The 17,390-nt window shown below is 39.0% G+C and overlaps 1 protein-coding gene across 1 annotated transcript in view; it reads right to left on the reverse strand.

Annotated features, from left to right (window-relative positions):
* Window positions 1–15,214: 15,214 nt before the first annotated feature.
* Window positions 15,215–17,390, reverse strand: part of Clbn (Nuclear export mediator factor NEMF homolog Clbn) — a 140,368-nt gene continuing 138,192 nt past the window's right edge. The window contains exon 16 of the mRNA XM_067137608.2: window positions 15,215–15,562. Coding sequence (XP_066993709.2) covers window positions 15,364–15,562 — 199 coding nt within the window. The 3' untranslated portion in view covers window positions 15,215–15,363. The remainder of the gene's footprint in view (window positions 15,563–17,390) is intronic.

Raw genomic sequence — 17,390 nt, forward strand, 5'->3', positions numbered from 1 at the left:
AGAAGTTGAGCAGGAGGGGGTGCTATTTGAGTTTGGGCAATTCTTGGCGATATGTGAGAAAGCCCCACATTTAAAACAGCCCTGTGATGAACCAGCCCCATTCCCTGTCCCACTCGACTTGATCAGTGGACACTTATTGCGCAGGTGGTCAGGCGACCCACAAGCATAACATTTACGAGGGGTGACTGATCGGCGAGGTGGAGGCCGAGTATTACTAAAGGAAGGCGGGGGTTCTTTCGCTACACGCAAAGAATCGGCGTATCTAACTCCTTCTGCTGAGACGGTCAATGCTTCAAGTTCATAGAAAGTTTGCGGGCACGCCGCGAAACACAAATATGACCTATAGGGAGGTGAAATTCCCTCTACAATAGCCTGTACAATCTGATCCTCCGGAAAGTGAAGAGCAAACACCCTAGTATAGAATTTAATATCTTGGATGAAGTCAGCCAGGTTTTCATCCAAACGCTGTACACGATAATAGTACTTCTGAATCAGAGATGACCTCGCGCGGGCGGGAATAAAATTTGCAAGCAGGTGTGCATGAAAATCTTCAATAGATGACTGTTCGGCTATGGCTCTTACTATTTTGTCAGAGAGAATACCAATTGCATAAGAATAGATAATTTGCAAAATTTGACATGGAGAAAGAGAAAACACAAGGGCATGATCCTGAAATTCAACTAGAAATCTTAAAAATGAAATTACTTCACTGGTGGTATTAACGGAAAACTTAGAGATACCTCTGAGCAACATTGCCAATGGATGAGGCAAGCTGCTAAACCCGGGTGACATAGTCGGTAAAGGTTTAAGTGGCAAAGAAGTTAATTCAGAACGTACATTAGTCAATGAGTTACGACGTTCAGACTCGTTGTCTAATGGGGCAGAGATAGTTTGAGCAGCAACGGTTATCCTTTTGACTTCTCCCTTAGGGGGCTCTTCCTCGCTCCCAGCATTCATCGTGGCGGGTTGATCAGTTTTGGGAGGAACTTCCCCAGTTAACAATTGAGTGACCTTGCTAGATAATTCAGACATATTTTCAAGCAGCGTACTAGCTTCCTTCTTCTGAACGTCATTCAACTTTAGAGACAACAGATCGTTAACTCTATTTGAAAAATGAAACAGCCTAGCTTGCACACGCTTAATTTGATTAGGAGAAGGATCATTTTCATCAAAAAAACTAACTACAGAAGCTAGCCCAGTAATATTCTCCGTGATCGTGGAAAGAGAGTCGTCAATTTCTTTCTCTCCCAAATTGGGGATGGAAATGGGCAAATCTAGGGACTCTCTAAGCTTGTTTGTGTCTACTGCAACCGTGCCTCCAGATTGTACATTTCTGATAGTTAACTCATAGATCAACTCCTCCTTGCGCAAATAGTTAAGATGGAGAACATCGCGAGGGCCGGGCATGGTGACAGATCAATTTTGAAAACCTCAAAAAATTCCAGCAACTGAGAAAATGGTTAGAGTTCGGAACAGAACAATATTTAGCCGTCAAAAGGGGCTAAAATGAGACCCATTCAACCACGCTCTGCTACCACTTGTTACGGAGTTTTCCGTGGTAGGTAGAGGTGAAAGAAGGTGCGGGTGTGAACGGGTCTCAAGCTACGAAAGTAAAATTAATTTAAAATTTAACAAGGTTATATTTTCTTTTCAAAATAAGGAAATAACAAGCATGGCAGGTACAAAGTAGCAAGTCAAAAGGGTAGTTACAATATTTACAGGATTTGGGCTTCGCGCCCTGACTTCACAATGCTTGGGCAATCAGCTCAGTTTTACCCCAAACACAAGTTTCAACAGAGGGGCAGAAAACCCCATTCATGCCTAGGAGCCCTTGCTCCAAATTACACTGAAAAGCCTCCACGAGGCATACAACACTCAATTTTCAAAAGGAGCCACTCGCTCTCAACTTTAAGCCTCTCAAAGGCCACACCAAACTCCACCTTCGAGTTGTCCTCACTGGTCATAGACACAGGGGTAAAATACCCAACCTACTGAGGTCTATTAAATGAAAAGAAGGTTGATTACATGACCTCCAAAATAACAATTTGAGAGGAGGCGATCGGCACTCCTAATACACTTTGTTTTTAAAACCTAATTTGGCTCTTAGGCCACAGATGCAAGGGCTAATCCCATACTACGGAGGTGACTTTAGAAAAGAAACAAATTTACATAATGTTAAGGAAGAATAGGTTGAGAAAAAAGTTCACCTCAAAACAATATGAGTGGGAGATCGAGAGGGTTAAGCACTCTCTATCCCAATACGTAGTTTAAAAGGTAAAATAGATACCAGATTCTTTACATTTTTAAGGAAGGTTACATAACGGAAAAACTTCGGACCCGCCCCGAGAGTTAAACTGCTGAGCTAGCAAAGAAAGAAGTTATTAATTGGCCATTACCTTGTTGTTGACCGCTGCCGAAGAAAGAGGCGCTTCCCGCCCCCTGCTATGTACTTTACACACTGAAAGATGGAATAGAAGTGGCGCAGAGACCCTAAAATCAGCAGTTTATATACTCTCGCGGAAGGTTCTAGGCGTTAGGGGAATGAGAACACCCGCCCACAATCACTTTATTGGAGAATAAAGAGAAACCCCTACACAAGATGAGGAAGAAACACATTATTGGTGGAAAATTAAGTTAATTCGGGATTGGTTGAATACAAAACAAGGAGAAAGAGAGGGGTATACAGCCAACTTAAACCATAACAGAAGGAAATTTAACAAGAAACAAACTTTTGAAATAAAAATTTCTCCAAAGAACAGTTCTTTTTCTTTGCACTAGGGTGCACTATTGTAGTTCTTCAGTAGTGTCCTCTAGAAGAGAAAGTTCACACTTCTTACTTCAAGCAAAACAAAAACACATAAAAAATGACACAGTTCTAAAACTCCGAAATTTACAGGTAGTGACATCTTCTGAGAAAGTAGAAAATTAATACCGTCAATAAAGTTCAGGTTTCCTCCAGCAGAGGAGTTTCAACTGGCGGCGTGGAGGTGTACCGCCCGGTACATTGACAATTGGGCTTCAGTAAGAACTGATGGTAGAATGAGTTCTTGGTTCAGGGTACTTACAGGGGTTAGACAAGGCTTTGCTGTTCGTAGTTTACATGGATCATCTGCTGAAAGGTATAAAATGGCAGGGAAGGATTCAGTTAGGTCGAACTGTAGTAAGCAGTCTGGCCTCTGCTGACAACTTGGTCTTAATGGCAGATTGTGCCGAAAGCCTACAGTCTAATATCTTGGAACTTGAAAATAGGTGTAATGAGTATGGTATGAAAATTAGTCTCTCAAAGACTAAATTGATGTCAGTAGGTAAGAAATTCAACACAATTAAATGTCAGATTGGTGATACAAAGCTAGAACAGGTCGATAATTTCAATTATTTAGGTTGTGTGTTCTCCCAGGATGGTAATATAGTAAGTGAGATTGAATCAAGATGTCGTAAAGCTAATGCTGTGAGCTCGCAGTTGCGATCAACAGTATTCTGTAAGAAGGAAGCCAGCTCCCAGATGAAACTATCTTTACATCGGTCTGTTTTCAGACCAACTTTGCTTTACGGGAGCGAAAGCTGGGTGGACTCAAGTTAGAAGTAACAGACATGAAAGTAGCAAGAATGATTGCTGGTACAAACAGGTGGGAACAATTGCAGGAGGGTACTTGGAATGAGGAGATAAAGGCTAATTTAGGAATGAATTTGATGGATGAAGCTGTACGCATATACCGGCTACGGTGGTGGGGTCATGTGAGGCGAATGGAGGAGCATAGGTTACCTAGGAGAATAATGGACTCTGTTATGGAGGGTAAGAGAAGTAGAGGTAGACCAAGACGATGATGGTTAGACTCGGTTTCTAATGATTTAAAGATAAGAGGTATAGAACTAAATGAGGCCACAACACTAGTTGCAAATCGAGGATTGTAGCGACGTTTAGTAAATTCACAGAGGCTTGCAGACTGAACGCTGAAAGGCATAACATTCTATAATGATAATTTATGTATGTATGTAAGTAATGTAAAATATAAATGAGAACTAATTTAACCCTACTCAACGACAATATCTGGTTGAAATAAGTAATAATAACTGACATGCATGCAGATTTAGAGGACTTTATATCATTAGAGTCAGATCCTTCATTAGAGAAGCAATCTTAGTCCTGATTTATTAAAGATCGTTTTCCACCAAATCCCTTTTATCACTATGAAAACTAGCAGCATTATAGTAATATGTAACTAAGTAATGATAATTGGCTCCAAGGATTAAGTTAGATGTTCCAGAACTTGAAGTGAAGTGTTATCTCGGCATTTACCAGTCAGAACAACCACTAAATGTCAACAGGATCAAAATTTAAAGACAACTTTGTCTCAAGTCCAAGAAGGCACTTGGGGAAAATGGAAGGTAAAGATCTTCACTATGTCACTTCAGCACTAATTGGTATAAAGTGGTGTGTTGTATGCCTGGGTGCCTTTGCCTCTAGAAATTTATCTGGTGATCATTTTTGGTGTAGGCTCAGTGAACCTGAAGGCCAAGTAGGAATGTTCAGGTACAAAGGTTAGATGAAATATGACGACATGAGTGATGAAAGATATAGAACCATTTTCAACTTTTTTGATCAAGAACGCAATCAAACCACTTCGGACACCACCAGTCTATACTTAATATTAGACTGAACCAGTGAACTTGACTCAGCCATCTGAGCTACTCAGCCGAGCAGCAAGAAGACTAGAAATCTACTCACATCAGAAATTAATTTACTTATTACAGTGTCGCAGCTGAAGGTGTTTGTATGGAACATAATACTTAACAAGAATTATCCAGTGTCTTTTAAGGTACAAAAATATATATCCTTGTTCTATTTGCTTCTGAACTGTGACCGAAGATGTCCCTATGAGGCAAAACATGTACCAATAAGCTAATTTTATTCTGAAGGGAATAAATGTGATTTGTATTGTAAAGGTGGAATTCTCCTAAAAGTACCATATTGGGTCAGCTATACGGGCTAAATAATGAAATTCATTTCTTGTAATTAGTTTTCTACAGGCTAAGAGTAAATAATGTGAAAATGATATGTCTTGACTAAGAAACTTGAACACAATAACCCATAAGCTTTTAAAAATGGCAGTTATTAGGTATTTAAAATAATAATAATAATAATAATAATAATAATAATAATAATAATAATAATAGAGCCTCCGTGGCTCAGACGGTAGCGCGTCGGCCTCTCACCGCTGGATACCGTGGTTCAAATCCCGGTCATTCCATGTGAGATTTGTGCTGGACTAAGCGGAGGCGGGACAGGTTTTTCTCCGGGTACTCCTGTTTTCCCTGTCAAATTTCATTCCAGCAACACTCTCCATTCTCATTTCGTAGCATCTATCATTCATCAATATATCACTTTGGGAGTGGCGACCCCATCGTAATAATAGCCTATATATGATTCATTCATTACATCCCTGACCTGGTCACTGACTGGAAAACAGGTTGTAGGTTTTCATTTTCAATAATAATAATAATAATAATAATAATAATAATAATAATAATAATAATAATCGTACCATAAGTAAGGCCTCTCCATAAGTTTAAACTACCGCCATATCTCCGACAGTGGTGTTATCTAGTCTGAATTCACTGAACTATTTTATATCCTTTACCTTTTGGGAACAGATATCCCTAACAGTTACTTTCTAGTGCTATCTTGTGTTGAGAGACTAGCTGTCATGAGAAGGCAGCACAGAGTAATGGCAGAATTTTAACTATGTGAACATTTCTGCATGTGAAGAAAGGGAAGATTCCAGTGTTCCCCATTAGCATGTGACGGTTAGCTCGTCCGGCATTTTCTTTAATTTTAATGTAGGGCTTTCTCTTTTGAATTTAATTTAAATGTAGGTTTCTCTAGGCAGTCTTCAGACTCTAAAATATCTTCCCTAATAGGGATTTTGTAAAATGTAAGGACGCACAAGTATATACCCTCGTTTCCCTTCTTCTATTTTCATTTTTGAGTGACTAAGTTTATCATTTTTGAGTGACTAAGTTTAATATGTCCTATTCAGTACATGTTGTGTATGTATTGAATAGGAGGACACATTAAATTTCCTTTGTAAAGTGAAAACTGTCAATACAAAATGATTCTAATATCTTGTAATGACTAAGTTTTTCTAAATTCATTTACCTCTTTTTGGCCTTTTAAATTCATTTTCCGAAGTCACCGAGCAGTATGGCTTAGCCTCTGTGTTGTATGTATGTTTAGTCATCAGCCCGAAGGCTGGTTAGATCCTCAACAGCTCCACCATCAGCTGTCATAGATGGCCTAGGCATCACTGAAGAGGCGTACTAGGGAAATGAGGAGTGAGGTAGTTTCCTGTTGCTTTCCTCACTGAGTCAGAAGTTGCTATTACATATCAGTCTGCCAAGCCCACTGAAATGCATGCACCAACCAACCCTATGAGCAATAGTTTCACACCATTCATAGCAGGGACTGGCTGCGCTGTTGGGCCTTATGTCCTGTTAGGTGTTTTTTTTTTTGGGACTTTAACTTCAGAGCACTTTGGTGTTTCAGCCTCCATTTCTCACATTTCGTTATCGGCCTGCCTAGTGTATTTTTCCTTCTCTGTTCATGGCTGTATAGTGTGGGCTTTGGCCTCTGTTAACTTCTGGATCTTTCAATCCTTTTTCGAGTGTGGCTCCCCATAAGATAAGGGTAGCAAAGGTATTACCTTATTAATTTTGATCGCAACTCCGCCACTAGGAATGACTCGGATTTCCTAGTGCCGGTCCCAAGCCCGGTAAAGGAGGAGGGTCAATGGCTGGTTGTTGAGTCTTGGGGGTTGCACTGATGTCGAGTAAGTGCTGCCATTAAAACTCAAGAAATGCTTTAGTTGACAGTCCATCTGTCAATGTAACCAGCAAATACTACCCCTCATGGGGATGGGTGAGGGCGAGTACCTGGCGCCTTAAAACTGGGTCCCTCGGCTAAGGTATGGTAACCCCTACAGAAGAGACCCTGGTCCTCCAGGTTGGGGGTTGTGCGAAGTGCTGGTAACTCTTCCACTTAAAAAACTTACCTGACTCATAAATCTCAGATGAATAACCGGACGGATTCTATGATGACGACAAAGGCAAGATCAAAGGCCAAACGACTTGGAATTAGAGATACATTAAAGTTGGGAGAGGCATAAAAGGAAAAGAAGAAGAACTGGATAGAGAGCTGGCTAGGAAAGAAATTAATGTTGCTGTAATTACTGAGACAAAAAAGAAATTACAAGGAACAAAAGAAATTGATAAATACACTATGATTTACAGCGGAGTTACGCAGGATAAAAGAGCTGCAGCAGGAGTCACAATATTAATAGACAGGAAGTGGAAAAACAAAATAGAAAGCTACACCATTATAAATGAAAGGATTTTGGTGCTGAGGTTGAAGGTAGAGAGCGGGAAATTAACCTTGGTAGCCGTGTATGCTCCTGAAGAAAACAAACAGGAAGAATCTGAACAGTTTTATGAAGTTCTTCAATCAGTGTTGGATAACATATGTAAAAGTGACTTTGTTATTCTGGCTGGTGATCTCAATGCCCGAGTAAGAAACAAACCAACTGCAGAAATAGTGGGAAATAAAGGTGAACCAACTTTGAATGAAAATGGTAAATTATTGATAGAATTTTCATCCTATAACCAATTAAAAATTACTAACACCTTCTTTGAGAAGAAAGACATACATAAATTTACATGGACTGCAAGAGGACAGCGATCAATTATTGACTATATAATGGTCAATAAAAAGTTAGGCCCAGATGTAACAGATCTCAGAGTACATAGAGGCAGCGATTTATATACAGATCATTATCTGGTCATTGCAAAAATCAGAATTCTTGCTAAATGGAGGAAAAGGCTGAATAGAAATATACACAGAAACCAAGAGATCTATAAGGTATATTTACTACAGGATGATGGAATAAAATACTTATATCAAAATCGGCTGCAACAGTATTTAGGTCAGATTCCGACAAGTACTGATATTAACAAAGAATGGGAAATCATAACCTCAGCAATTCAGAGGGCAGCAGATGAAGCCATTGGAGTGAAGAAGAAATTTAGGAGAAAAACTGGGCTTAAAATATGGAATAAAGAAATTTCAGAAGCTGTCAAGCAAAAACAAATATTATACTTGAAAATGATACAGCATCGCACCCCACAAAATGAGAAAGAATATAAAAACAGCAGGAACATGGTCAAGTCACTAACGAGAAAACTCAAGCAAGAATCATGGGATAGGTTAATAAACTCAATAGAGGATGATATCCATGGTAGGCAAGAGATGGCATATAAGTTAATGAAGCACCTCAACAGTGATGAAAGAGAAACTGCTAATATAAATGTAATCGAAGAAGAATCGTGGATACAACACTACAAAGAATTGCGGTATAACGGAGAGTAAGGAAGATCAAGATATAGATATCGACATTGAAGGAATTGACCTAATAGATATAGAAGAACTTAATACTGTTCTGAAATCTTTTAAAAATAGAAAAGCACCAGGGTTAGACAACATAAATATGGAGTTGTTCAAATATGGTGGGATCATTCTTAAATTCAGAATGTTACATTTAATTAATCTTTGTTGGAAAAGAAGAAATATACCCGAAGAATGGAGAAAAGCTAAAATAATATCACTTTTCAAGAAAGGAAATCGAAGTTTCTGCAGTAACTATCGAGGAATAAGTTTATTAAATGTTGGCTATAAAATATATGCTAAAATAATAAATAATAGACTTAAAACCATTGCACACAATCTCTTATTGGAAGAACAATGTGGATTTAGGAAAGGCAGATCCTGTACAGATAATATATTTAGCCTCAAACAGATACTGGAGAAGAGAAGAGAATTTAACTTGAATACTTATGTTGCTTTTGTCGACTATGAAAAGGCTTTTGATAGGGTAGATAGAGAACAGTTATGAAATATAATGATAAAAAATGGATACCCTAAACATCTTATTCAAGTTATCCAAAGTCCGTACAAAAGGACGAGAATTGTGTTAGATCTAGGATACAAACTAACGGAAGAAATATTAATTAATCAAGGTGTATGTCAGGGATGCAGCCTCTCTCCAACACTATTCAATATATATATAGATGAAGTAATCAGAAATTGGAAACGAATTGTGCACTCTGGAATAAAATTGAACACAAACACATACATAAATACTATGCTCTTTGCAGATGATCAATTTATCCTGCAGGATGATGAAGATAAACTCCAGAAATCAATACAGCAGTTAAACACCATTTGTAAAAGTTATAATCTTCGGCTATCCAGAACAAAAACCAAAGTTATGGCGTGGCAAGGGAAATATCCTATCAGAGCGAAGATAGTAATCGACAATCAACCAGTAGAACAAGTCACAAATTTTAAGTACCTTGGTTGTGAAATATCTTTTAATGATGATGACGAGGTGAAGAAGCTTCATCGATTTCAATATATGTGTGGGACAATTCGCCGATCACTGAAAGGAAAAGTAAGAGAAGATACTCAACTTAAATTCTATAAAACTATGGCTGTACCAACTTTGCTATATGGAAGTGAGACATGGGTAGATAAAACAAGCTACAGAAATAAAATACAATCATCTGAAATGAGATTCCTAAGATCAGTGAAAGGATAATCCCTAAAAGATAAAATACGAAATGAAGAGATAAGACAAAAATTAAATATATTCTCAATGAATGAAAGAATATTCCAAAACAGGATAAATTGGAAAAACCACGTTCTGAGGATGGATAACGACAGAATTCCAAAACTTGCCCTGGAATACCATCCTACGGGAAGAAGAGATATTGGTCGTCCTATGAAGAGATGGAATGAAATCTGAGGTCGGAACAGGCTGACGAGGAAGTAAGTAAGTATTTTGAACGCAGTATGCTTTTCGTGCTTCAAACATCTGGGTGTTAACTAAGGTTAAGTTATGAGTAGGTTCCCACCTTCCAATACTTATCAATTTCTATATAATAGGTTTATTAATTACATAACATAAACCATATAATCTCTAGTACATGTTTCGTTCCGATTATGGAACATCTTCAGCTAAAATTTGACAAAATGGCAAGACAATTAAAATACATTGATGTTATGATGATACAAAAGCTAAAAGATATGATAAAATGGCACGAAGATTAAAACATATAATTATGATGATGAAATAAAGTTCATTCATGTTGGTTAAAAATTCAACAAGTCAGTGTTCAAATGACGAATTAAAAACGGCGATAAAGTTCTTCCTCATGTTGGAGACGTGTACATTTTGTTAATCTTGAAGATAAATTGGAGAAATACAAGATTTTCTTAATGTATATTTATCGGGGGAACTCTTGATAAAATAACCGTAGTTGAAGTTGAGTAGTGGTTAGATTATTGAAATGAGTCTGAAACAAGAAAAGAATGAGTAAAATAGAAAATATTTTAAGGAGAAAACCTTGTTAAAAATGTATGTTCGCGAGAATGAAGGATAATGGAGTTGATTACCTTATAGACAGTCATGTCGTATTTAACGTCCTCCCTTATGTCGTGTTGTTAGCTGACCGAGTCCTGTGTACGTGTGTAAGGCACTTGCGGTGGGCGGGGAGTATTGGAAGGAGAGGTAAGTGACGTGAGGAGAGCGGGTGAAATGTTGTGTAGGGTGGAGCTAACTGAGGAGTGGCGTTGTGATAGGCTAGGGGAAACAGAAGGAAAGGTAGGGGGACAATTGTGTGGGGTGGAGCTAATCGGAAGGAGGTGTGTTGGTTGTTTGTTGGGATTCTTTTTTATGGTTTTTCTAGATGAATCTAATTTGGTAGCCTCTTCTAATAATATATTTATATTTTCCGTAATTTCGTTAACATTCTGGTTGGGATTTCGCTTCTGATCAATTTCAATATAGATATTTTCAATAATATTCATTAATTTGCCTTTGTTTAGCGTTCGTAGAATGGTTAAGTCCCTTTCTATCGATGTAAAACTGTGTTTATATTCGGTCATTGAAGACACTGTAGTTTTGGAAAAGTTGAAGCAGCTGAAATTAACATGTCTATATAAAAAGTATTACAAGTACAAAACCTGCCTTAGAAAACTTTGGAGGTCAAATATCTGTGCACAGCATGATACTAAGGCTTACAACAAATATCACCAATATTTTGACATATGATTGGGTATATTTTTCAAATACCTGTGAGAGTTCTAATGCGCAGGCACTTGGATGATGAGTGGTTTATGATCATTTATTTGCGCATACTATCTTTGGTCGAAGAATTAGCTGCTCCTTGCCTCAGAGGCGAAGATAGTGTGTCCAGTGCGATGACTGCATATTATGTGTGGTGTAGGGTGTGATGACAGTGATGATTACGGACCGGATGTTTATGCAGTAATAGGTTAGAATCCAAACTTACTGAAGCGAGTAATAAGTAGAGTCTACTCGCACGACGGTAATGCTATGAGCTTTGCATAAACACTAGGGGTTCGGCCCATTAAAACCCCTAGAATTTATGTTACTCCCACTACATTACGTTAGAGCAGGCTAGTCAACATTTCCTACTAACAAAATTATTTAGTAACAAAATTATTTAGTAACAAAATTATTTAGTAACAAAATTACTTAGTAGGAAATGTCGACTAGCCCTCTCTAGCGTAATGTGGTGGGTGTAACATTAATTCTAGGGTTCTAATGGGCCGAAACCCTAATATTGATGCAAACCTCATAGCATTACCGTCGTAGACTCTACTTATTACTCGCTTTCATTCTAACCTATTATTGCATAAACATCTGGGTCCTAGTGAGATAATGAGGCAGGACAGGGTGAAACCTGGTGTTGGGGTACAGTCTACTCCTGTCAAATAACATCAAGAGGTCTGCTGATGGCTTATCGCTCCCAATAAGAGCGTCATATGCCCTCACTCCATATGAGAAGCATGGAGAAATCTGGAACTGATTCCAGGCATTTGGCATCCAATCTAGTGAACAGGAATTGTATACAACCACCTCTCTTACCCTGCCGGTCAACATTCTGATGGTGAAACTTGTGCCATATCCTGGCTGTTCTATCTTTATCTGGTTCGCTTTTCGGACGAACTGATTGCCCTCTGTTACTTAAGTGTACTCATTGACACGGTTATGATGGCCGACTTCGACTTCAGCTAATTCTTCAACCAAAGATAGTATGCATAAAAAAAAAAAAAAAAAAAAAAAAAAAAAAAAAAAAAAAAAAAAAAAAAAAAAATTTAAAAAAAATTAAAAAATACTTTAGTTTTGAATTCAACTGTACATGCAAAGTTAGCCCAAGGAGATCACAGATGTCGCCTTTGTCGTCCTGTCCTCAATGCTTGTTATTACAAGTGTTATTTCAATCGTTTTAAGACGTGAATGTTATTTGTCTCAGAGGTTTCCAACGTGGTTTATTGCACATGTATGAATGACCTGATTAAGTTAATGTAACTTCTAATTTTTTATTTATTATTCTTATTACCATATAGCATTGTGATTGGCCACTATTTCTTTGTTCTCCTTAGGTATTTATTTATTTTGGTGGCTAGTATTTGTTCCTTCTGTTGTTGCCCATGTAACGTTATTTATATCAGCTATGATTTTTCTTTGTGCCACAACTTGGTACATTGATCTGTGTCTTACTATCATTGAGTGTGTGTATTGCGTAAATGAGCTCTGTTGCACCTTGGAAGTGTGTTACGTCAACTTTATTCTACGGTTCATATTGTGGAGGTCTCTATGTTGTTATTTATGTACCAAATTGCTCTCCGATGTTCCCAATATGTGGTTGTGTATCGGAAGGGGCTGTATATGGAAGGTTTGTGCTGCTTTGGCATTTGAGTTGTATATGAGAGACAAATTGATGTTGTGAATTGGGCCTCCGATCTTGTGTGGGTTTGGCTTCACATACCTGTATGACACGTTAATTGTGAACCATGCTTCTACATTTTGCGGTCCTTTTTGACCATTGGTATCTGTTATACATTCCCTGTTCCTTGGACCTCTTTTAACCTATTGCGTGAATGTTCAAATGTGAGATATGTAGGACGCATATCATATTGCCTTGTTATGTTGTTTGTTCTTATCTTCGCATTCTTTTGGGCACTTGGATTTTTTTTGTTGGTGTGTGTATGTTTCCTTAGCAATGCCTTGTTATCCCTGATCCCAGGCGCCATGCTTGCACGTGCCTCCCTTTCCTTGATCCTTTGTTTGGCCATATTTTCTTCTTTCGTCTCTTTTTGAGTTCGTTGGAAACCATTGTTGTGTGTAGCATCTCATTTAATGGCCGTGTCGCGATCGGCAAATACTCGTCCTGTTCATATGGATATAAATTGATTTACTTCTTTGGGCCAAGTTCTACGTCATGGAATTACTCTATTTTGTTCCTAAGGTAACAATTCTTTTTCTTATGTAATAAATATTTATATTTTATGAATGTTTGAACCTGTTGGCTGGATAGTATTATTGGGTAGGCATGATGCTATGATGGTAGTAACTGAGTTATGAGGCCTATGCATTGTTTCCACCAGGGCCGGTTTTCTTTCTTAATTTATTTCTCCCTGATTTTTGTGTGGCCACTTATTATTTTGATCTAATGCTTATTTAATAAACTCTTTGTTTTCTACTTGGCGTTATTATTGTAGGATTAGGAGGGGTAGCCTTTTAAATTTTACCCTTTTGATTTAATAGGCTCGAGTTCAGTTCATGACTTGTCTCTGGTCATTTTCGACCCAATCTGAGCGAACATGATAGGTAAGTATTTATTTATCACCCCGTTAACTCTGGTTGATTTGAGCTTTCACTGATTTCTGTGTTTTTGTTTTCATTTTTTTGTTATCTTTCTGCCTGTGTATGTGTTGTGTTTTCCAGCTATTTATTCCTCGTGGCTCATTGTGCCCAACCCTGTCGTGGGCATGCGAGAAGAATAACATGGGGCTGGTCTAACACCACCACATATCATATTCATCGTAGGAATCTACTGCATCACCAGGGGGCGCAAATGGTTAACAGAGCATGGGTTGGTTGAAATGTTTCATCAAAAGAATGATTTTTGGTGAAGCAGAGCTGAACTCGTTTAAAGCCCACGATTCTACCTCATGTTGTTATTGTACACCATTATAAGTGATTCATGTCCTTCTGCTGCCGACATCATTCTCCCCATATGTGTAATTATTTCCGTCTTGAGTAGAACTTTGTACTTTCATTCTCGATTATTTTTGTGTTTGCCTTGATATATTCCCCCTGTGTTACACTGTTTATACTATCTATGAACCATGGCTAATGAAACAGATAAGAATGCTTGTGGTGATAGTGAAATGATACCCAATAACCCTCCCAGAATTGAATTAAGTAAGAGTAGTGAACTTCTTTCTGTCTAGCGCTAGTCGCAGCGATACTGAAATAGGATTTAGAAATGGTCGCAGTGAACTTCTCTCTGATATGAATATAAACGTGATGGACCACATTTCTCATTCAGTAAAAGGTGGGTCGCTGACATTAGTCCTGCTCTGGACAATATTTGCAAATGGAATTTAAAATTTTCTGGCGAAGAAAAAGGGCCTTCGGTCATTGAGTTCTTAGAAAGTGTAGAAGATATAGTGGGGTGTACCTCTATGTCTTTAGACCTATTCGTTCCCGTCATTCCTGGAACGTTAGAAGGTTCTGCCAGCAAATGGTTCACATTATGCAAATGCAGAATTTGATGCTGGGCTGATTTTGCTAAAGAACTTAAGATTTGATTTGGGTTGTCTGATATGGACTTCATCCTCAAACAAGAAATACTCAGAAGAATGCAAGGTCAGAAAGAGCCCATTGATGAATATGCTACAGGTGTTCTAACCCTGTTCAATCACCTCGATGTTAAGGTCCACGAGTCCGAGATCTTTGACACATTTTATCGAAATCTAGCTGCTTGTTATAAATTATTCATGAAGAGGTCTGAAGTAAACTGCATTAATGACATAATTAATCTGGGTCATGAATTTGAGTCAACTCTGTATCTAAACAATTTATATCAACCTTCCTCCTACACCTGCCGACTATTCTTTTCCTGATACTGCATCGCCAGGGGGCGCAAACTTTTTCCACCAACAAGACTCGAACCAGCTAACCACAGTGTCAGATCATAAAGACTTGATGTCTTAATGATCATGGCTACTAGGTGGGCTTCTTTTTTAAAATATGATAAAATGATGGTTATCAGTAAAATAAATCTAAAGAAAATTTTAGAAATGTATTTCTAAGAAACTTTCCTTAAAAATTTTTCCCTTCATACATATGTACGAAACAAGAAAATAAACTCAAGCAAAAGTGCTACAATTTATTAATACCACAACTCCTATATACATAATTGTACAAGTGACGACAGTCATTTTCGCAGTTTCTGCAGCTGCGGTGCCGATACTTTCACTTTTCCAGGTATATTTCTTGCAAGGTCTTCATCCTTCACACTTCGTATCAAGTCTTTCTCTCTTTGTGTTGCACTTCTATCCTTCAAGAACATATTGAGAGCTGTTTTAGCTGCTTTCCCACGTTTGCCAGTGCCTGGTGTGAGTTTGACCTTATACCTGTATTACAGAAGGACATATAGTCAAAGAGTTATACTTTTCAGAATAATTACAAACAGAATATTCAAGACAACAGGAAAATACATGGTAATGAATCATCAATAATCATAACTAAGTACACAAACATGGAAAAGCAAAAATAAAAAGAAAGCATCTTGCATAATCGTGATATTTCCTATTAAAAACTTTACAGGTTTTGAAAGTAGTAGCAATCAAGACCTTCAACCCTGAGTAGCAGATGTAATTTAAATGAGTATTGTATTTTCTAAGTTATCTATCATACAGGCAAATCTTCCAAGAGGCTTTCCTCAGGAATGCAATAGAGCGATCAGTTCCTTTCAACAACTTCTTTGTCTCCCTAGTTGACAGTCAATCTAATTGACATCCAAGTACTCAACACTGCTTAACTTTGAGAGAGCCTATAGCTGAACTACCTGACAAAAAGTCAGCCGGGCTGAATGGCTCAGACGGTTAAGGTGCTGGCCTTCTAACCCCAACTTGGCAGGTTCGATCCTGGCTCAGTCCGGTGGTATTTGAAGGTGCTCAAATACGACAGCCTCGTGTCGGTAGATTTACTGGCACGTAAAAGAACTCCTGTGGGACTAAATTCCGGCACCTCAGCGTCTCCGAAGACCGTAAAAGTAGTTAGTGGGACGTAAAGCAAATAGCATTATTATTATTTAAAAAAGTCAAGCACCCAAAAGGAGTGGTTGAAAGTGAATGAAACTACATATGCTGAAAGACCATGTGCCTTTATTAAACTGATTACAATATGGGATGAAAGAGACAAGGCCATTGGCAGTTAGAGGTGGAATGTTGGCTTCAGGTCAGTAGTGTCGCACCTCCCCTGGCCACAATGCATGCCCTTATGCGGTTCAGAATGGTGTCACACAGCTTTTGGATGCTCTCCTGAGGCAAGTTCATCCACAGATGCCACAGGTTGGTACTTGACGGAGTCCCCTTCCAATGTCATTCCACACGTTACTGGCCACGAAAGGACATCAACATGCTCTAGGCAGTCCATAGACGGACGTGCATTATCTTGTTAGAACACTGTCCCAGAGTGCTGTGCCATAAGGGGTAGAACGTGCGGACACAGAATGTCCGTGACGTATCGTTGTGCCATCAAAGTCTGCAGAAGCACTATTAGAGGTGACCTGAATGCATATCCTATGGCTCCCCACACCATGACGCCAGGGATTATGCCTATGTGTTTTTCCACAATATTGACAGGATCTGCCCTCGAAGCTACCAAACCCGCACACTGTGGTCATTGGAGGTTATGGAGAAGTAGGACTCATCACTGAACATGATGCAACGCCAGTCGTCCTCTGTCCATGCCTCCCGGGCAAGGCACCACTCCAAATGCAGCGCTGTGTTCTGGTGTCAATGGCAACCGATGCATGGGGCGGTAGTAGTCCAATCCAGTGGATGAGAGTTGTTGAGACACCGTGTGGAAACTCTCAGGATGTTGTAGAGTCTCCAGTACATGTTCGCGGATGGCAGGTGCTGAAGTTATCGGATCCCGCAATGCTTGGCACGCCAAACGACAGTCCTCCCTCCTCAGGGTGGTGTTTCTTGGTCGACCCAAAACTGCACAACGTGATTGGGTGCCCACATGTACCCATTGAGTCCAACATTGGGCCACTGTGACATCTGAATGGCCCACATGCCTGGCAATTGCACGATACGACCAACCAGCCTCATGCAGTCCCACAATGCGGCCTCTGTCAAATGCTGCCAATTGGTGGACAGGTTGTCTAATGCATCGTGGGTGCTTCGTACTGTACACAGTCCTCTCTGCACGTCTTGCTTAACTGACTCACAG

The sequence above is a fragment of the Anabrus simplex genome, chromosome 1 (genome assembly GCF_040414725.1).
Source record: "Anabrus simplex isolate iqAnaSimp1 chromosome 1, ASM4041472v1, whole genome shotgun sequence".
Taxonomy (NCBI): domain Eukaryota; kingdom Metazoa; phylum Arthropoda; class Insecta; order Orthoptera; family Tettigoniidae; genus Anabrus; species Anabrus simplex.